Source organism: Cebus imitator, unplaced genomic scaffold, assembly GCF_001604975.1.
Source record: "Cebus imitator isolate Cc_AM_T3 unplaced genomic scaffold, Cebus_imitator-1.0 Scaffold506, whole genome shotgun sequence".
NCBI lineage: Eukaryota > Metazoa > Chordata > Mammalia > Primates > Cebidae > Cebus > Cebus imitator.
The window spans coordinates 561291-583950 of NW_016107821.1; the positions used below are offsets into that span (position 1 = coordinate 561291).

At 38.1% G+C, this 22660-nt stretch overlaps 1 protein-coding gene across 4 annotated transcripts in view; it reads left to right on the top strand.

The window, feature by feature from the left end:
* The window catches only part of LOC108292769 (microtubule-associated serine/threonine-protein kinase 4), a 347164-nt gene that overhangs the window by 50007 nt on the left and 274497 nt on the right, over positions 1-22660 (top strand). For all 4 annotated transcript variants that reach the window (XM_037733236.1, XM_037733235.1, XM_017513848.2 and 1 more), the window contains exon 2: positions 21938-21969. In XM_037733236.1, coding sequence (XP_037589164.1) covers positions 21938-21969 — 32 coding nt within the window. The remainder of the gene's footprint in view (positions 1-21937; positions 21970-22660) is intronic.

A 22660-nucleotide genomic window follows, 5' to 3' on the forward strand; every position in this document is an offset into this window, starting at 1 on the left:
CGAAACAGTGTTCATTCTCCTTAAGGTTCCTAGCCCAAGTTACAAGGATTTTTTTTTGTCTCTGTTGGCTTTAACAAGAACTCCAGACCCCAACAATTTTATTGAAAAATAGGCAAGGGAAACAAATGGACAGTTTACAAAAATGCAAATATGAATAAATGGCTCATTTGCATAGGAAATTATTTTCAACTGCTTTTATAAGAAAAGTACAAATTAAAAATTGTACTGAGGGGAGTGTGTGTGTTTATTTTACCTATTGGATTGGCAAAAATCTAAAACTGGGAGTATTTCCAGTTTCTAAAACTGAATCTAAAACTAAAAGTATTTCCTAGATATACTTTATGGGAAAATAGCTTACTTTCTTTGTTTGTTTTGTTTTTTGAGACAAAGTCTCACTCTGTCACCAAAGCCAGAGTGCAGTGGTACCATCACTCATGGCTCACTGTAGCCTCCACCTCCCCAGGCTCAGGTGATCCTCCCACCTCAGTCTCCTGAGTAGCTAGGATGACTGGCGAATGTCATCATGCCCAGCTAATTTTTGTATTTTTTGTAGAAAGGGAATTTCACCATGCTGCCCAGGCTGGTCTCAAACTCCTGGGCTGAATCGATCCACCAGCCTCAGCCTCCCAAAGTCCTGGGATTACAGGGATGAGCCACTGGTCTGGGAAATAGCTTTCTTACTTATAATCCTGGTGGGAGTATAGGTTAGAACAACTTCTGCAGAGGGCAAATTGGCAATGTTAATCAAAATACATGTACCTTTTCACCCAACAGTTCTTCTTTGGGGAGTAAAGCCATCAGATAGACCAGGGTACATGCTGAATGAATCCTGAAAAATATTATTTATTATTGCATACTTTTTACCAGCAAAAGATTGGAAATAACCCAAACATTTTAGTAGTTAAGTGGACAAACAAATTGTGTTTCATTCATGCTGTGGAATATCATTCAGCTATATAAAAGACTGAAGGCTTTGCACTGCTATCAAAGGATCTCCTGATCAGAGGGAAAAATCAAAGGGCCAAATAGTAGGCTTAATATGTTTCATTTTCTGTAAAAGTAGGAGAGGAATAACAATATGTACTCATTAGCTTATGTAATCAGATATTACATATTTGCTCATTTTGCTCATAAATTCTGGACAAGTTCATACAAAACTTATACTGGCTCTCTCTGGGAGAGTAATATGGGAACTGGGTAAATGGGGGACTAGGTGGAAAGGAGTTTTGTAAAAACTAAATGCTTCTCTATACTTTGTAGACCATGGTAATATGTTAACCATCAAAAAAAAAGTGGGTTTTTTTTTAAACATAAAAATACCTAGAGCTTTTGACCCAGGGTTTCTTCTTTTCATTCTGAGCCACCTTCTAAACTTCCCTGATCACTTCTAACCTCTACTGGATTCCTCCTGAATTGCCTAGCTTCTCCTTAACAATGGACCACTTAAGGACATTAATCATCCTCTAAAGTTTATTGCAATAAAAAGAGAAGGAGCAGTGGAAGACTATAGCGCTTACCCGGTTTGTTTTCAGCCTGACATCTCTTTACTCGGACCCGTACAAGTACAGCTAGTGCTTGACTTACGACCACGATTGGTTCCGACAGACCGGTCGTAACACGATTTGGTCGTAAGTTGAGTAGGCTATATGTACGCGGAGATGGTAGTGCTGCCGGAAGCTGGTCCACACTGTCGTACGCTCGGCTGGGCAACGTTTGGGGCCAGACGCGGAGCAGTCGTGGCTAGCGATTGTGGTCGTAAAGTCGGATGGTCGTAAGTTGCATAGGTCGTAAGTTGATCAATACCTGTAATTCTAAGGAGACTGGATTCCACTTATTTTCCATGATGCTATGTATAAGGTATGATAGAAACACAGTATTAAAGCACGAAAAATACCAAAGATAAAAAATATCTTTGAAACTCAGTTCCACTAATGTAATATATACTGAGCATTCACTTTTTGGCCAGGCACTGTGCTAAGTGATTGAGACTTAGTAGTTAGACCGGAAGGCGAATATGGCCAGCTGCCTTTTGAAGAATCATTCCCTAATCATTTTTTAAAACATCTTTTATTAAAGTGTTTCAAAAAGTGTTTCTTTTTATTAAAGATCATACTCACTATGGCTATTAAGATTTTTCTTAAAGTGTTTCAAAAGTATAGATATTTTAAGTTTGATATCCCGTAGATCTTGAGCACTGTTTTTCTTTCTGTTGTAAGAGTAACATATATCTGGAAAAGTGCAAGTATCACTGAACTTTCACAAATTGACTATACTCATGTAATCAACACCAAGATCGAAAACAAAACAGCATCACCAGCCCCTAGAAGATCCTCTTTGTAGCAAATTTCAGATTTTTATTTTGAATTTCCTATTGTTTTGAAGTTTTGTTTTTGTTTTCAAAATCATATTTTTCATGATATTGCTTCCTAACATTCTAATTTATTATCAAGCAAAATGGCAGCTGTTTTGATTTTTCTGTTTTTAAGGAAAGGATGGGATTTTGAGAACATGGGTAAAATAAAGAATACATGTAAATATCATACTCACTATGGTTCTTAAGATTTCAATTGCTTGGCCGGGCACGGTGGCTGAAGCCTGTAATCGCAGCACTTTGGGAGGCCGAGGCGGGTGGATCACGAGGTCAAGAGATCAAGACCATCCTGGTCAACATGGTGAAACCCCGTCTCTACTAAAAATACAAAACATTAGCTGGGCATGGTGGCNAGACCATCCTGGTCAACATGGTGAAACCCCGTCTCTACTAAAAATACAAAACATTAGCTGGGCATGGTGGCGCGTGCCTGTAAGCTATTGAGGAGGTTGAAGCAGGAGAATTGCCTGAACCCAGGAGGCGGAGGTTGCGGTGAGCCGAGATCGCGCCATTGCACTCCAGCCTGGGTAACAAGAGTGAAACTCCATCTCAAAACAAAAAAAAAAGATTTCAATTGCTGGAATTTCTGTGTTAAGTCCACTTGAATACCGTGACCAAAAACATCTGGGAGGAAAATTGTATTTAGTCCATTTCTCTTTCGTAACACAGGAATGCAGTTATCTTTCTTCTTTTCTGCAGCTGGCAAAAGTTGAAGATTCATAGATGAATTGTTACAGTCCCACCTCTCCTTATGGGGATTTGTATTTTTAAGGACTTTAAAAAACTGGTGAATTACAACTTGTTGACTTTTCCCAGTCATCAGAGCTGTGCTTGCCAAAGACTTGTGTAACAGGAAATTTGCCAAGATGGGATTAGCAACTTGTTTGGAGAAAGGGTGTAGGAAATATTTTAAATTTGAAGGTGAAAAGATCACAGATGAGCTTAAGTATAAGTTATTCAATTTGGCTTCTATTTACGAAGAACTATTATGAAGAATTTTAGGGACTTCTGTGTTTTATTTGCCCCTAAGTCCCCTTACCCGTCAGACAAAAAGAAAAACAAGTCAAAACGTAATGAGCAACTCTTTAAAAAAATTAATTTAAGCATTTAACTAGGCAAGTTTTATCAAGTTTTGTCTTGCTTCTGTGGATTCTGGAAGGAGTGTGTTCCCTAGCAGTGCTTGAGAAGAGAAACCTGGCACAGACTTTGCTGGCCAGTGCTTGGAGGCCGATGATGCCTCTATTTTTGTAACTGGTTTCAGTATCTTGATAACTCTGTTACCTGTTTTAAGATTTTTCAGATTATTGTGTTTTGGGATCTTTAAATTTTATTTTATAGATACTCCCTTTTCATTATCTCACACACATGTATCTATTTCCTGCCTGAAAAAGATTTGACTATGATGTGCCCATGAATTTATGCTTTTCCTTGAATTTATTCTGCCTAGGATTTGCTGAGCCTTTAGGGTATGTGGATTAATGATTTTCATCAAATTTTGGGACGTCCATGGAAATTATCTACTTAAATATATTTTTTAGACCACTTTCTCTCCTCTCTTGGGACTCCATTAATAGCTTTACTAGGAAGTTTAATATTGTCCCACAGATCTCACACACATCTGCCCCACACAGTGCCCACTTAGGCATTCTTTTATTTTTGTCTTGTTTTTACTTTTTTCTCTTGGCAATTCATTTAGGATAATTTCTATTATTTTGACTTAACTTTGCTGATTGTTTATTTTGCTTTACTCCCCCAGTTAGTAAGCCCATTTCATTCTAATATATTATTCAGGCTAGATTTTTCTTTTTTCTTTTTATAATTCAATCTCTCTGCTAAAATTTCCCACACCTCTGTCTATGTTGACATACATTTGCCGCTGTATCCTTTAGCATAATTACTTTTTAGTCTGTCCGATAACACCAGTAGCTTGACTGTCTCTGTATCTGTGTGTCTTCTCTTGACCATGGGTCATAACAATACCCAGACCTAGCTCAGACAGGGAGCAGAATGACTCAGCACCCTGCTCCAGTGTATGATGCAGAAGAGGCATACCTTTTTCTGAAGCTAAGTAATATTTACCTCAGCATTAGTTTCTACCAATATTTAAAATGTTTGGCACCTACTTGAAAAAGTATAGATACGAGAAGAAGAAAAAAACTCCTATTTCTGAGATTTCCTCTTCCACTTAGGAGGTAGGCTATGACCAGGGACCATTGCTTCACTCTAATAGTCAAAATAAGCTGGGCAAGTTAAAAAAAAAAATCATAGTTTCAAAAATCATTAAAAAAATGCTAAGGACATAAATAAACATTGAAAAAGTAATTCCAGAAATTGGCAAACTCTTCAAAGGAAAGAAGCGGCCCGTGGTTTCTCTCACCCCTGGTAGATTGGCAGGAGGAGGAGCAGTCTGCCGTGGATGGGGTAAGAAGGAATCACCCAAACTGAAAACCTACTTCTCACTTCTAGCTTTTCTTTGTATCTTCACTCATGTTGTGAGCAGTGGTCTCTTGTGATTGTTTATATCCATGTGGAAATCTCAGAAACAGGAAATTGGTTCAAGGAGACAAGGAAATTTGCCAATAGGGAAAAGAGAACAAAGATAAGCCTGGGCCATTGGTTAATAGGACACAGTGTGGTGTTCTGTCACTGTTATAAACACGTGGACATGGTAACACTCCTTACTTGCTGGGTTTATCTTTCTTATGAACTGCAGGCCTACCAATGGAATGGTAGTCATGTATTTTTATGCCTTATGTTTATTTCTTTAGAGATTTGATCACTGTAGTACACAAGGGATTTGTTCAGAAACAAGACTAAAAGCTTGATTAGTTGCTGCAATCTTGCAAGTGTACAAGGGGACACTTGATGGAATTACAGCATAAGCCACCTGCCTCTTTCGTCATAGCACAATTCACGAGTGAAATGCTAAGTTACTAAGTACCGTAACTGATATATGGTGTAGCAATAACTTAGGGTCCATTTTGGGTATGGTCATTCCACGATTGCACTAAAAGTGGGCTCATTTAAACCTCCATTTCCCAAAGTATATTCTTTCAGAAGCACACCCTAAGTGTTTCATATTAAATTTGGGTAGAACCAGAGATTATGTTCCTTGCTCTTAGAAAATAAAATGCTAATGATTGTAGAAAGTCTTGGGAAAATCTTAAAATAAGTAAATCTTCTAAGCTATATTTAATTAGGTGTTTCTCAAACTTATTTGAATACAGAACCTTTTAGCAGAGGAACCTTAAGTTTTTCTTGTCTGGCCGGGCGCGGTGGCTCAAGCCTGTAATCCCAGCACTTTGGGAGGCCGAGGCGGGTGGATCACGAGGTCAAGAGATCGAGACCATCCTGGTCAACATGGTGAAACCCCGTCTCTACTAAAAATACAAAAAATTAGCTGGGCATGGTGGTGCGTGCCTGTAATCCCAGCTACTCAGGAGGCTGAGGCAGGAGAATTGCCTGAACCCAGGAGGCGGAGGTTGCGGTGAGCCGAGATCGTGCCATTGCACTCCAGCCTGGGTAACATGAGTGAAACTCCGTCTCAAAAAAAAAAAAAAAAAAAAAAAAAAAAAAAAAAGTTTTTCTTGTCAAAACCATTAACAAAGTGCAGAACACTCTTTGGGGAAATGTTGAGTTAAATGGACTCTGTTGGTCTTTATTTTGGAGAGTATGAATAATTCATATTGGACTGTCATTCTGTATACCTGGAAAACATCTTCTCCGCTGTTTCCTGAGAAGGACCCAGGAAGCTTGCATTTGGAGGAAGGAAGAGCTCTAACCCAGAAGCCTGTTTGGTTATAGCCTGATTGCTTAGGGTCTCCTTATTCTAAGTGTTAATGTTGAAATGCTCTGCCACTATGGGGGTATCCTGGTCTCGCCTGCCTGACTTGTCCAAGGACTGTCCTAGTTTGCTAGTCCAGGAAAATAAGCTAGGTCAGCTGTCATATCCCCCCAAATGAAAAAAGACAGCTAGCTGCCTAGCCTGCAATTGGAAGGAAAGGTCAATCAATATATTACTTTTCCTTCTGTGTGTTCCTTGGCCGCCGGCAGAGTTGTGCCTTCTCACTAGTGGTGGTAATCTCTTCTGCTAAATTTTATTTTAACCTTGCAAATAGGTTAAAGGAAGGGCACAGTTAATAACGTCTTCTCCCATATACCTCTGAGCATATTATTTGGGCTGAATCTTGCTCCTCCTTTCCCTAGCAGTAAGCCCTGCACAGTCCTGTTTTGATGGAGTGTTATGCAAGTAGCTGGATTTATTTATTGTGGGAATTTCTCCTAGAGCTCTGTCATGCTCTTGCACAGACAGAATGCAAACATTTTTGTGATTTTTGACAGTAGCTGGGATCTATGTGGAATAGGGGGTTTTCAAAACATTTCTCAGTCAATATGTTTACTCTACTTCACCAGCCATGCAGTGTGATACGGTGCATCACCAATACTTGAAATAGACTGCAACAGGAGGTCAGAATGGAGCATAGATTTTCTAACACAGCATGTTAGATGAAATGATTTTCTGTACTTTGAAGTGGAAAATTCAATCAGAATTTTCCACACTTTTTTGTTAAAGCAACACTGTTATTTATTGATGAAAGGTAGACTGAGAAAAATACAAAATGCAGAGTCTAGAGTATTGTTCCTGGTCACAGCAAGAAATACTTTTTCTCTTGTAATGAAAGCTTCTCAAGATAAAAAGGGTTTGCTTAAAATATACAGATATGGAATGCTGGGAACATATGCCAATATATTTAGTGTGTGGGTGGATAAAAATGGAATCCAGCTTTTTAAGAAGTTTGTGTTTCATTAAGAAATGGACTTCATGCTTGATAAATGGTGATTACAATTGACCAGGTAATCCATTTTGTGTTAGTTTCGAAGTAGCAGAGTTCATTTGGAAAGCACCTGAGAGTATCAATAATAAATTCAAGAATAGATTCTCCAAGTTTTCAGTAGTAGGATTAGAGAGTATTTAAATTTATTGCTAGTTTTCATCTGTCCTTCGATGTACTGAAGATATATCAGCATAACTACCTATTATGTAGATGAATCATTTATACTTCCAAATTGCAAAAGCCTGGGGTTGCTATGTCAGATTTGTGCATGAATATCTAAGATAGAATAATAATCTAATATTAGGCTGCTCAGTGTGTGCCAGTTACTTTTCTAGGTACTTTACATGTATTATTTTATTTAGTCCTCCCAACAACTCTATGTCCTCTCAAATCTACAATATCCAGCCACGCAAGAAAGCCACAGAGAGGGTAGGTAGTTTACCCAAGGCCATATGGAAAGATGCGGCTGGCACTCACTTTGTCATGCAGACTCCCAAGCCAGACTTCTAAGCCACTCTGCCAGGCCATGTCCTGAAGCTCTGCTACCTCAATATTTTCACCCTGGTAGTCCAAAGTAGGGGCGAGTCAGCCACTTAATTCAATTAGCATATAGGACTTTTGTTTTTAGATTCTTTCTTTAAAAGAGGCATAATTCTTCAAGAGTCTCTTTTACTCTAGCTGCTATTTTTTTCTGATTGATATACAATTCTATTTGTATAATTGTTTACTTTTCTTTTTTAAACTAGCATTTAAAGTGACAGGACCATTTACAAGTATTAGTGCAAATTCATCAACTTGTCCAAATAGTGTAACTTCAAATGATAGTTTAGGCTGCCTAAAAGTTTATATTGTTCAAAGTTCATTTGTTTTAATGTTGATTCTTTCCACCCTCTTTGTTCATACTATTTTATGATATCATCAGTTTTTATTGTTGCTGTGTGTGTGTTTAAACTTTTATTCTGAAGAAAGTGAGTCCAGAATCAACTATGAGTTTCATGTTTCCAAGGCAATCCAGTGTAATTATGTGTTAAAAAAAAACACACCTTCTGTGTAATTCAGTAAGCATGCCAATCCAATACGATCTAGTATACTTTTTATTTTTCAAAGGAAGAACCTAGTTAGTATAATAGAAATTAAAGTGAAAACCACCTAAATTCATTCATACATTACAGATGACTGCATTCACGTATAATTAGAGTAGGATCTTCTTGCTTAGAAATGACTTTATTTTTTTGGTTAACAAAAATAAGAGGCCAACTTATGAACATTTTCTTAAGTCTCAAAAATAAGTGTCCGCTCAGTTGTATAGTCTTTGTGATCCCAGAAAACCACAGGGGATCATTTTGACTTTGAGAGACAGATTCTGTCTTGGTAGTGAGAACAAAATTCAGTCTTTAGGAAGAAGCAATTAAAACGCCAGAGCCTTTTATTGCTTTTGATGCTTTGAAAAAAAAAAAAAAAAAAAAAAAGCAAAACCTCACTGCACTGAAATATTTTCTGCTAATTAACTGTCACAGATGTGATGCCATTAAGCTTGGACCCTCTTTGGTTAACTTCAAAGTCACTAACACACACTGTGCAGTCCTCCCAAATATATTTTGGAAAAAGGAAACAACTTGACAGATCTGTAATCAATGTTTTCAAGGCTTTTGTTTCTCATAGAACCTAATCCTAATTTAAGAACATTTGTTCATTTTTTTTGGGTAACATGCACCAGCTTTTATGATACTAGGCTTGTGTTGATATCTGGTGTACATTTGAATACACTGTTTCAAAGCTAATTTGCAAAGTTTATTTAGTACTAGTATCAGCTAGGAATGTACTTAGCTGCAGGTAACGGAAAACCCAACTAATAGTAGCTTAAATAAACAGGGACTTATTTTTCTCCTATAAAAATGTATGTTGGTAGAATGCCCAGGGCTGGTGCAGAATGGAAACAGCATCATCAGGGACCCTGGCTACTTTTGTCTTTGGTCCTTATTCTTAATGTGAGGACCCTGACCTTGGACAAATCATGACATAACTTTCCTAATACTCAATTTCTCCATCTGAAAAAATACTGAACATTCTTTCTACAGTTGCTGGATAGTGGTGAGGCTTACCTGTAATCCTATATAAGAAAATGTGCCTTTCAAGAACAAAGTTGATTTTTAACATTGCAATGGCAACCACAGCTGCACTAGTTTTCATACTGGTGATGCGGAGGGGAGTGTGTGAAATAGGAAATTGGGGGATTCTAGGTTTCTACCTTAACCCATCGTCTTCATTCTTGAAGTCCTCAATTCCAGCATACTTCCAGATGATATCATTTAAAATAGTACATTGGAGAAAATACTTTTAACAAAATGGCGGTTACTATACCCTGTAAGTATAGTATCTATTACTTATTAAGTGATATATACCTCCTGTAAGCTAATTGTTTATTCTGTGACCTCTTTACAATAAATTTCAGTACCATTAGAGGCTTAAGTTTACATTATTGATTATTTGAATATGTGTGTCATTAATCTTCCATCGTGCTCATACATTTTATATGTACATTTTATGTGTCGTTTTTGCATTTAGATGGAGAGGAATGGCCAGAAGTAGACTTATGGGTATTAGCTTCATATAGCACTTCAAGAGGTCCCTTGAGCTGATTTGCCAGTAAATTTCTACACTAAAGTAGGCTTTCAGAATAGGGACTGCTAGATAAACCACAAGGTGTCTGTAGTAAATAAAAATGATTAATCTCAGCAGAGTAAATTCACTATCACTGATCAAGTAGTCTCATCCCATTCTGTTTCCTGGTTCTATAAAAAGCCTTTTTCTTTTTGTATTAAGGTTGTCTGTACTTTTAATAGAACACATGAATTATTATCTGATTTTTAAAAGTTGGTTCGTAAAAGGATATTGATTCTTCAAATTAGGGGCAGTTGAAATGTAAGTTTATAAGCAAACTGATCCCTTGATGTGTCTTGGAAAGCCCTGTCAAGAAAACTCATCGTAAATCCATGTGAGATACAGCTTTTGAAAAATGATCACAACTCTTAATGATTGACTGTGGACTGGACAGTGGGGTTGGTGTGGAAATGCAAGTGAACTGAAAAGTGAAAGTAGAAATCTGTTAGGCAGGGTTCTTTCTAGTTGTTGAGTTTTTCTTCCCCATCATTGATATTCACTTCTTTTCCAGGGCTTTCCTTGGTAATGAGAAGACTCTAAAATCAAATAAAGCTTTTGAACATTGAAGATGTTCGCCACTGTTCTGTTGAAGAATACTATAGACTTATAGTGATTCTAAAAGGTGTCTCATATCCACTATATTAACTAGCTTTTTAGAAGCTTATGAACATTGTAGCTTTTATTGATTCTAGGGAATTGGACCCAACAATAAGCAATAAAAGTCAATGGTAACTTTCTTCCCATATAGGGTTGTGCAGATCAATATTTTGAATTTACTGTAATTTGCTGGTAATGGATGGAAGAACTGAAAAAATTGTGGAGCCTTGTGGGGCACAGCTGTGCGGTGTTGCCTTTTTATCTAAGCTCACTGTAGGTCACAGGCTTTCCCAGCTAACAAGAAACATAGTTAAGTGGCAGGGCTGATACGCATATTTATCAAGAGCCTTCATAAATCTTGCTAAGGAAAAAAGGAAATCACAAAAGTTATCCACCATGACTTTAATTTTATAGAGATCCTGAAGGACCTCTAAATGTACACTATCTTAAACGCAATTAAAATTCTAAATATCTAGCATTGGTGTTTGATCTCCTTCTTCTAGAGTAATTTTCCTACTGGTTAATAACAGGGTGTGTGATTTCACTGAAGCCTAATTTGCTTCAAATCTTCAATGTATTCACAGCCCTGCGCCCAGGTTCAGTATTTAGAAGTGAAGAAGATGTGCAGGTCACACACCCTTGCTCTTTATTGAGTCCATGCTGTCTCTTTACCATAGCTCTGTAGTTGTGCCCTACATTCCTTCTTCTAATTCAAGTAGTACGCTTAAATAGTCATAGCTGACATCAAAGGGTGCGTATGTTTAGGAACTGTGCCATATGTAGGACATGTGTTAGCATTAACCTTCTCAAAACCATGTAAGACAAGCTATTTTATCTTCATTTTGTAATTTTGGAAGTTAAATCTTTGGGAAGTTAAAAGTTTGTGAAGGATGCTTTTTAGCATTGTCTTGGATTAGAATATGGGTATGTCTGAATCCTGATCCTATTTGTTTAATCACTATGAAACATACAATTGACTTAAATAAGGATTGTTGCAAGCTTTGAGTCCAGTTGATCTAATATGTGTTTTCTGTTTTAGCTTCTTTTGTTATGAAGCACTGCGCCTTCTCTAATTTGATCAAAACTAGTTTGTTTAATTTTTAAAGTGACGCAGAAACTTTTGCTTGAAAGAGACAGTTCTTTTGTTCTTTGAGAACAAAGTCAACCCGCAAAATATAATATGACTGTGGGCTGGAAGCTATTAACCTTGATATAATAAATGTACTTTACTTAGTATATAATAAACAATAAACTAGAGCTGCTTTTCATATAAGTGCTGGTTTTTACTCAGCAAAACCCTGCAGCGAAGCATGTCAACTTTGACTTAGGAGACAGATTTCCCTTAGGTCATACTGACTTGGAAGACAATATGTATACAAATGTCTTATTCTCAAGCTTGAATTTTTGACATCAAGTGTATAACATGTTAGGAAGCATCAAAACCCATAGAAATTGGCTAGAAAGGAAGCTTGTTTTATTTGTCCATTTACTTGACATTAGCTGATTATTTGACTTGTTACGCTTCTTCTGCTTTAAAAGGTCTGTGTTAAAAGTATCATATTCACAGGGCTTTGCTTCAAATAAAATCAGAGTCTATAAAAATAAGTGTGAAATTTGTTTAGAAAGAGTTGCCAAGATCTGTGTTATGACTCTCCTAAGATTAATTGATAGTGTGTTACCAACTGTGAATGAAGCTTGATAGTCTACACGAGGGGTCTGTGGTGCAAAGGTATCAAGTCCATTACTTGGTGATGAAAAATAATTAACATACTCTGGGCTTGGGCGGATGTGGATTCAAAGACAAGCTAAGCCTTTTACCAGCCCTATGACCTTGCGTGAGTTACTTAGCCTGTCTGTGCCTCAGTTCTCTCATCTGTAAAATGAGAATAATAGTAAAGCTTAAATAAGATAATGTATGTCACCATGCAGAAAATGTGAGATGCCGCTATTAAGCTAGTGAAAGTAGATGAGCTTAGTAAAGACAGACAGTTCCTACTATTTATGTAAAAAATTTAAAGTGGAAAAAGTGGTTGTTATGAATGATGTTTAGCTTTTCATCTAAGCAAAATCTGGGATTTTACCCTGCACTTTGTCTTATATTCCTGCTCATCAGGGACACGCTGGTGTAACTTAAATGGTTTTGCCAACTTCATCCACTTTCAGATTTTCATTACATTTAACTTCTGAAAGGCCCTCTGTGCTTTTGGACAGTCGTTTTTACTCATCTCTGGATGGTACCCTGTCCTGAGCTCCACTACAGCTGTTCTAAACCAGCCAAGAAGTTAAGCATTTCCTCTCAACTCCTGTGGATCCTGTATACACATTTCTCTCTTGACTCTGCCCCTCCTCCTCCTCCTCACTGCATCTTCCTAGTTCCTGGCCCTCAGCCATGCTTCCTGGAGAATTAAAGAAGTCTCCTAACATCTTTCCCATGTTGCCCTCCCAGAGCCATGTGACACCCTAATGCCAGAGTGATCTTTTTTAACATGTTGATTAGTGCATCCTATTCTCCCCTTTAAAATGTTCCATGAGGCTGGGCATGGTGGCTCACGCCTGTAATCCCAGCACTTTGGGAGGCCGAGGCGGGCGGATCACAAGGTCAAGAGATTGAGACCATCCTGGCCAACACGGTAAAACCCCGTCTCTACTAAAAACACAAAAATTAGCTGGGCATGATGCAACGTGCCTGTAGTCCTAGCTACTCAGGAGACTGAGGCAGGAGAATCGCTTGAACCCAGGAGGCGGAGGTTGCAGTGAGCCGAGATCGCACCACTGCACTCCAGCCTGGCACCTGGCGACACAGCGAGACTCTGTTTCAAAGAAAAGAAAGTTCCATGAGTTCCCCATTGCTTATAAGATAAAGGCAGCCACTTCCCAAACCCTTCTCTGATGTGACCCTGTCCCTGCCTCCATACTCCTGTCCTGCTGATTTTTCCTTCCTGCTCTCTGTTCCAGCCATGCTTTTTCCTCGGATTGTGTTGTTTCACTCCACCCTACCTGACTACATCTGTTCTCTCTTCTGGAATTCCCCTTCCTCACCTACTCCCAAGGCTACCTGGCTAACTCCCAGACATTGCAAAAGAAAGACCGGGCTCAAGTATCGTGTCACTTAGGAATTTTTGAATTGCCAAGACTAGAAAACACAAGTTAAACTGGTTGGCTCATATTCCAGGAAGTTGAGATACACACAAGGGTAGATGTATTGTTTCAGAGATTTCACCCAAAACCCAGTTTCTACCAGGCTTTCTTGCCTGACATCTGTGATGCCTGTTTTTGTGGCTGCCATTAGCTTCGTAGGTTTAATGCTGCGGCTTTCCTATTAGCTCTCTCAGACAAGGGAGGAAGTTCTTTCCCAGAAGCCCTGAGCAAACATCATTTTGCACCTTATTTGCCCAGGTTGAGTCACATGTCATCTTTAAACCAATTACTTTGAGCAAAGCAGTGAGTTTTGTCATTAGTTTAATTGAAGCTTATCCTTGAGGTTGAGGGTAGTATCAGTTCCACTGTATTTTGTTAGCATGAATAACCGCAAACATTGAGGAAGGAACAGTCCTGTCTCTCCTCAAAGAAACTGATCACCCTCCTCCCTTTTGTATGACTGTATACTTTGAAAAGACCTCTATTCCAGGCCTTTTCACACTGTATTTTACACTGAGTAAAGTCCTTTATCCCCAGTGTCTGGCACAGCACCAGCCATATCCACCTTTACTAAAAAGTGTGTGATTGAATAAAGGAAACCCATTTTGTTTGCTTTAATCCCCAAATGTGCCCTTGCCTTTGCCCTTGGTAGAAGATTTTTGCCTTCTGAGTTAACTGAAATTACAGAACTTCAAGTGAATTGCTTCAGTTTTACTTTGCTCATCTTTGAAAAGTACCTGTTTTCACCTGATCCTTTCTTCCTTGTTAGGGGAAAGAATCCCCTCTTTTATTAGCAGCACCAGCCCTCCCTGCTTGTGTGTTTACTGAAACCACTCCTTTCAGCCCCTCGCATCACCACTCTCTCCCACTCTCTGGCATTCCCATGGTGGAATATAAGGGAAAGCATTGGAACTGGGTGATATAGGTTCATTTGATTCCACTGTCTTACGGCTTTGCAACTCTGGTCAATTGCCAGTCTCCTCTGGGCTTTCCATGGGAAGACTTGTGTTTACCATCCAGGCAGCCAGCTGATTTTGTGATGAGGCTTATAGACTCAGTTCATGATAAAATCTTGCAAAACCACACTAGACACTCATATCATGACTCAGAGACTTTGTCTATATAAAGGGCTTATGCGAACTGATACCATAGTCTTATTTATTTAGGTTTATGGCAGAAAAAAACAATTGGAAAGAAAGGAATAAGATAGCTTTTTTTTTTAAATTTTTTCAAAGAAAGTGAGTGTTGTGGTTTTGATCAAAGAAAGTTTGTATATAAATCCAGCAAGTATTTTGTAGTAGCCTTTAGTGATTTATTTTGGTGGTGGTGGTGGTGATGGTAGTTTTTTTTTTTTTTTTAAGACAGAGGCTCAGGCTGGAGTGCTGTGGCGCCATCTAGCCTCACTGCAACTTCCGTCGGATTCAAGCAATTCTCCTGCTTCAACCTCCCTAGTAGCGGGACCACAGGCGTGTATCACCACGCCCTGTCAATTTAAATGTTTTGTTTTGTTTTGTTTTGTTTTGTTTGTTTTGTTTTAGTAGAGACAGGGGTTTCACCATGTTGACCAGACTGGTCTCGAATTCCTGACCTCAAGTGATCCACTTGCCTTGGCCTCCCAAAGTGCTGAGAGATTATAGGCGTGAGCCACTGTGCCCAGCCAGTTTATTTTTTTAAACTTTACTAGAACAAATAAATATATGAAAATGCATTATGATTATAGATACAAAAAGAAAATGACATCAAATCTGTGAAAGGAGAAAGATAGTTTAGGATTCTTCATCCATCTCACATTTCCCTCAAGGATTTTACTGATATGTTACGGGTTGGGTAGTTTGACTGTTCAGGCATTTCTATAGGGATCTCCCTTCTGGCTTTCTAGCTTTACTCTTCAGTGTTCATTTAGAAAAACATATATTTATGGGCAACTTACTGGATTTTTCAGTGTTGTTAGAATGTAGACCATTTTTGCCTTCTGATGATTTACAGCCAAGTCTTGTATAAGATCTGGTTCTATGGTATGAGCTTTTTTGTCCTGTACTTCTGCCGTCACAAGTGACTCTCAGAAATGCACACCAGAAAAATGGAGCCAAAGCATTTCTTAGGAGATCCCATCCCTGGATGAACCTGTACACCCAACCAGCTAATTTCATGCTTTGTCAAATAGTAAAAGCCCCATTTTGAGTACCGTTACTTGCCTCACACTGCTTCCCACTTGCAAAGGAAATAGCTAAAAACCTGAAACTTTACCTCTGTAATGACAGCCTAGAAAATTAATATTCCCTAAAGAAAAAAACAATCCAAAGGCAAATGTTTTATGCAAACCAATAGTGCTTAGGGGGACTTAAAAGTACTAACCTCTAATAAACAATGTAGGCAAACCACTCTCTCTCTCTAGATCTCTAGGGGTGAGGCTCAGGCGTTAGTATTTGTAATAACTCCCTGGGTGACATTAATGTGTCGCCAGGCTTCAGAACCACTGCTCGAGCTGAATTATCTCATTCCCTTTTATTTTCTCTCCTCTGTTAGCATTTGCACACTCAAGAAATACTGCATAATCTTACACCTGGAAATAACTCTTTTTGTTTTATATTTGTGTGTCTATGTAGCTCCAACTACCTTTTAAATGTGTTTTATTTTGTTTTTCCTCATATGTCCCTAAAAGCACCTGATATACTGCCTTACACATCTTGGCTGCTTTGAACTCTCTACCTAAATTAATTGTTAGTGCAGAGTTCTTGTAGTAACTCAGTTATAGGATGAGGCCACCGATGACTAATGAAAGAATGATAATGGTGGGGAAGCACATGCACTTTAAATTCATTGGTGTCAGGAAAGTGGTGAGGGAATGGTGTGTGCTGGATATTGCCACTCTGCTTGTGAGTGGGGTTTGGGAGTGGTGATGTGGAAGGCAAGTTGCTCAACTTCCAAATTCTCTTTGTTTTTTGGAGGAACTCCCAGAGTGTGGATCTTGGTAGAATTGGCCCTTCCTCCCACTACACCAGTAAGGGAGCCAATATTCCATTTTCATGCCCACTTGGAAGTTGGGGCAGAGACCTAGGTGTAACCCTCGCAGGACACCTGCTAGGAGAGATGAAGTGAAGGTATGGGGGGCAGTTAGCAATTCTCCCTGGAGGCTGAGCTCCCACTTAGTGTTCAGCTGCAGAGGTGTCCTAACTGGGCTGTTCCCTGGGTGTGGTCATATTCTCTGGGTTTAGTTTTTTGGTTCCTGCCTACTTTCTGACCTTGTCTCCCCAACCATCCTATTGCCTTTAGCAGCGCCAGTAGCTGTCCATACATCGATTGTTTACTTGTCAGTCTCATTCAGTTTCCACTGACTTCAAGAACTCCAGCGGCTGGGTAGAGCAACAGGTCAGTTAAAAGTATATAGCGCAATCTTCCCTTCCTCTTTATATTAAAAGGCGAAGCGCCCATAGCTTTGTAACCAGGTGTGTCTTTCTTCTTTCTTCTTTCTTCTTCTTCTTCTTCCTCCTCCTCCTCCTCCCTCCTCCTTCTCACCACCACCACCTCCTCCTCTTCCTCCTCCTCCTCCTTCTTCTTCTTCCTTCTTTCTTCTTCTTCCTCCTTCTTCTTTATTATTATTATTTCTTCTTCTTCTTCTTCTTCTTCTTCTTCTTCTTCTTCTTCTTCTTCTTCTTCTTCTTCTTCTTCTTTCTTCTTCTTCTTTCTTTCTTCTTCTTTCTTCTTTCTTCTTCTTTCTTCTTCTTTTTAAATTGAGTCTCTCCCGTTTCATCCAGCCCCATGGCTTTACATAGAATCTCAGGTCATAATGACTCCAAAATCAACCTGCAACCCTGACCTTTTTCTTGCACCCAGATTCAATTGTATAATTGCCTGTTTGAAAACTTCTACTTGGAATTCTTACAGCTGGATGTCTTGAATGTAGCATTTCAAAGCTAAACTGTTTTCCCATCAAACTCCATTTGCTCAGGCTGAAAACCTATGACTCCTCCTTGCTTTCTCTTTCACGCTCCACATCCAGTTTGTGTGTAAATCTTATGAAGACATATCTTAAATCTGACTACTCCTTACCATCTTCATTGCTGGTCCTAGCCAGAATCTCTCTCACTGAGAGTATTTCTAGAGCTTCCTAAAAATTTGATATTAAATATTGTCTTAAAGTAAGCTTAGAATATTTAGATATTTATGTGTTCATTTCTTCTATTCTTCAGCCCCACACCAGTCTTTCCTTCTCCCTGTCTCCCCCTTTTGATATGCTTTCTTTAATATTTTGGAATAATTTTAAATTTATAGAAAATGTATAAGATGGCTCAGAAAATTACTGTATACCCTTTTCCCAGTCTCTCATAATGTTGACATCATATGTAACCTTAATACATTTGTCGAAATCAAGACAACATTGGTACATTGTTATCTAAACTACAAACTGTATTTAGATATCATGAAGTTTTCCACTAATGTCTTTTTTCTGACTGAGGATCCAATTCAGGATTCTTCATTCATTCAGGATTCTTCATTGTATGTAGCCACCCTTAGTCTTCTCCGGTCTGTGACAGTTGCTTAATTTTTTCTTGTTCTTTCACAACCTTGACAGCTTTAAGGAGTACTGATCAGATGTTTTTAGAAGGTCCCTCCATTTGGGTTTGCCTGAGGCTTTTTCACTATTAGACTGGGGTTATAGATTTTGGAGAGAATGCCACAGGCATCAAGTGGTATTCTTACAGGCGGACATCTTGAATACCACTTCTCATCCATCATATCAGAGGATAACAGCATGATGTCAGCGTGACTTACCACTGATGATGTTAGCCTTGATCCCTCAGTTATGGTGGTATCTGTGAGTTTCCCCACTATAATGTTGCTATTGTTCCCTTTCTGTATTCTGTTATTTGCAAGTGAGCCACTAGCTCCTAGGCCACTCTCAAAGAGAGAATAATTAAGCTCTACCTCTTGAAGAAGGGAATATCTGCATACATTATTCGGACTTCTGTAAATGTCCTATTTTAAATCATAAGTTCACCCTTAGTTAAAAAGAGTTCAGAGATTCTCTAAACACATGCAGCATGTATAGCCATATTGTTTTGTTTGTCTATGAATAGCTGTTAAATACTAAACCTTGTAAATAATTTTAAAATTACCATGTGGAAATTGCTTGTACATATAAAACATTGCAGTTTTCTCTCCATCTTCATGAATGAAACAGTTGCTTTCTCTTTTTGAAGCTAAGGATGGCTGGGAGAAAGGAGCAGAATCATTTACCCCTCTTTCTTCTCGGACTCTCCTTGAGTTTTCTTCTTGGATTGGAGGGACCTTTTGGTATCCTCAGGTAATTGAGGATCTCAAAAGTAATAAGATTCTCAGACAAGATTAATTTTATTTAATCTTTATTTTTAATGAAAATATTTGCTAGTTAACCCTAGAAAGTCAGTGGGGGAAGGATACAATATCAAGCAAATAATAAACAGCAACTCTAAAAATGTTAAATGTCATTTGAGTAATCAATATTAATGAAAGTCTAAGAATGTTTGATCTTAGGAATTTCTTTAATCCAGTGACAATTAGCATATTGTCTAGTTCAGGTGGATACTTCTTGCTGTTGTTTCCCTTTTTTCCCTTTTTCTTTCCTCCTCCAGTTCTTACCTGACAGTAAATTTTTAACACACACTCCACATATGTCAAGCACAAGCTTAGGTTTATGACTCAGACCAATACCACGTCTCGTCTAATTATCTAAGTATGTGTTAGTGACCTTATCCTGACATTAAGAAAATAAAATGAGGACCCATACACAAAGTACCACAGGGACTTTGGCGATAAAATGCCTTGATGCTGTTCGTTTACGTCTGACGGGTGCAGATTTATCAGCATGTGGCCCTCGTCTGTTAGGGCAGGAGCTGCTCCCTGTTCAGGCTGCAATTGCTTAGCCCTCCTGGTATTTGCAGACTTTTGCAGCTACTGTTCACAAGGTCTTGGCCACGGCACATTCATTTCTCTCACTTTATTACCATCACATCTGATTCCAATTTGCTACCAAATTGAGTTTCCAGTCCTGAGCCTGACATTCAAGCCATCAGGTGGATTAGCTTCTTCAGCTTGGTTAGCGTGGTAGCTTCAGGTCAGTTGACTGTGGCCTATTAAATGTCCTTTGCTCCTCATCTTGGAATCTCGGCCGCCGTCCCGTGGAGCAGCAGTGCCGGGTTACCCACTGTAACCTTTCTTCTTGTTTAGAACTCATAATTCTAGACCTACTGGAAAGACTTTTGATTAAAAACAGAGTTGGTTTTTATCCCTTATCTTGCTGTTTCAGCAGCTTTTTCTCAAAGCAAAGCAGCCAGTTTACGCTCGGGTCATTTGGTGGAATATGACTGATGGAATTATTTGGGTCATTCATTTGGCCCCTTTCCTCTTATATCTTCTGAGTGATCTATTTGCATATATAGTTGAAAGAATATCTGATTTATTATTTTTGTTGTTATTAATAACACCTCAGGTACCTTTTATGCAGCTGTCCGATCAACTTATTGGACAGAGCAGTATTATTCATTTGGTCTCTAGGCCTTCTGGTCTGCAGTGGTATCAATTCCTTTCCAGGAGAAATGGCCAGAGCCTCGTACAGTGGTGTACTCTGTAATCTCAGCTACTCAGGACGCTGAGGCAGGAGAATGCTTGAACCCGGGAGTTTGAGACCAGCTTGGGCAATGTAATGAGACCTCATCCTAAATGTAAATAAAAAATATAAAATAAAAGATAAAGTCTGGTGAGCTGTTATGTCTAGGGAGTTCTCTCTTTCTTTTCTTTAACCTGAATACAACACTGATTTCTCAGTGCTTATCATAACCAAAGATCCTTGTACAGAAAATTACTCATTGGTTTTCTATTTATGTTTCAGTTTCCAAGGAAGACTGTCTTGGGCAGAGACTTTTCTCTTGTCATTAGGGGTTTTAGTAAATGGAGGTATATTTATGTTTCAGAATCAGGGAGCCAAGTTTAGCAAACACTATAATTTCTTGGAGCTAATCAAGGATTAAAGGAAAAAGCAAAGCAAAACAACAAAACAAAAAAGCACTTTACCACTGAACCCTAGAGCCCTTGAAAATGTTTGCTATTCGGAAAAAGAAGAGGACACTTCATTCCTAAAATTGCTGATTGTTTTCCTTGCTGTTGAACAGTTATATGATTACTATAACTCTGTATGGAAATATATTTGCCGGTTAATAAGTAAGGCCTGCTGTGTTTAAAACAGCAGTCACAGAGCTCTCCTCCTCTCTGGTCTGATGCTCTCAAGGCCATTTTCTGTAAGCTGTGCTGGAGTAAGATGCGCTGTGGATAAGTGATAGGTGAGCCTGCTGTCCATGACAAACATTCATTACAAATCAGAGACAGGAAAGGTGAGTTTGAAGCTGATGGGGAAATACCTTTCAAAGGATAATGCTCAACCACCTGAAAGGCAGAAAAATAAATGAGAATTATGGACATGAATAACCAAATTCAGTCATAGTACTCTTCATTTTGAGTTTAAATAGCCAAATGACTCATTGCTTCCTATTCTTTAATAATGGACAGCAAGTATTTATTCTTGAGCTTTGAAAACTTTATTGGTGGATAGAGGTATTTCTGAATCTATTTTTGTTATTTCTTTGGTTGGCTTGTTTTCTTGGGTGATTTTTTGGTTTTTCACAGCCTCTTGATGATTAGGTAGATAAGAATCTCAAATTGAGGTAAGTGTGAGGATGTCCTTTTAAAACTATGAAGCACTCTAATAATTGTAGTGGTCGTCTGATTACCTTTTAGAAATTGATTAAGCTATTTTAAAATATCCCAAGGAATAAATGCATGTTTTGAGAAATAATACCAAAAGGAAATCTTTTCCATTATCATTTAAAGAATCATAAGAAAGTACAGTCTTTGGGATGCATAATGTTTTGCGTGAATATATTTCTATTGAGGGCAAATAGTCTGATTTCATTGTCCTTTTCATTGTACCTTTCATTTAATTATAATCCTGTAGAATGTCTCATAGTTCTTATATCTATATCCTGTTTGGATAAGTTTCTGTATGCTCAATTGTAGGGCCATGTAACTCAACTCAGTATTTTACTGTAGTTGCTTTGGGAAGATTGATGGTTTTGCTGCTCTGGAATTCAGGTAAGCTGTGTTTGTACCTTAAACACAGTGTGTAAAGAGAACCGTGTAAGAAGGGATCCAGCATAAAATTATGATGTTAAAATGTTTTCAGCATAGGAAATGCCAAATCAAGTATAATGAAGGATGATGCATTCTATGCTATCCATTGGTATCCTAGTAATCTAAGGTTAATGTAGCATCACTTATATATGTTTTTTTTTTTCTTTTGCAGAAGGAGCTGAGTCTCCCCAGAAGAGGAAGTCTGTAAGTAGTATTATTTTGTTTCCTTGTTTTCTTTTTATTAATATATAGTTTATGATTCTTCTCTGATTCTTTAGTGGAAGTTGCAGAATTAATGGTAATCAACTGAATTAAGAACATAAACTGAAATTATTTATAGAAGTCAAACAGTAATGATTTTATGATAATTTCCAGGGTTTCTTCTATATGGCCATTGTAAACCTAAATGCATGTTTATTCCTGAGAGAGTCTTAATTTTTTTTAACGCTGTTATATAATCAAGCAGAAATACTATTTGGTCAGCAGATAGTATAAATTGATCTGAATCAAGAATTAGTGCTCTTATGTTCTGAAATCCATGATTTTTCTTTATACTATGGATTTTATGTGGAGTAAATTATGTACTTTTGCATTTGAATTAGAAACTTCGAATCAGTTAAACTTTCCATTATTAGCTCTAGATCTTATTGAACTGATTCATGTAATACTCTTGTAGTAAAATAATGGATTTATGAACTTTGACTTGATTTCTTTATGCCATGTTTTAATCTTTTATTTTTACGGCCAATAAATATATTTGCATAAATCGCCCTTTTTTCCATTAGCAAGTTGCAGAATGAAATTGAGGTCAGAATTAACTACTTTCAGTATTTGACTACAATTTAAGGTCGAATTTGTTATCCAATAGTCCTGTGTAAGGGCTGGTCTGGAAACA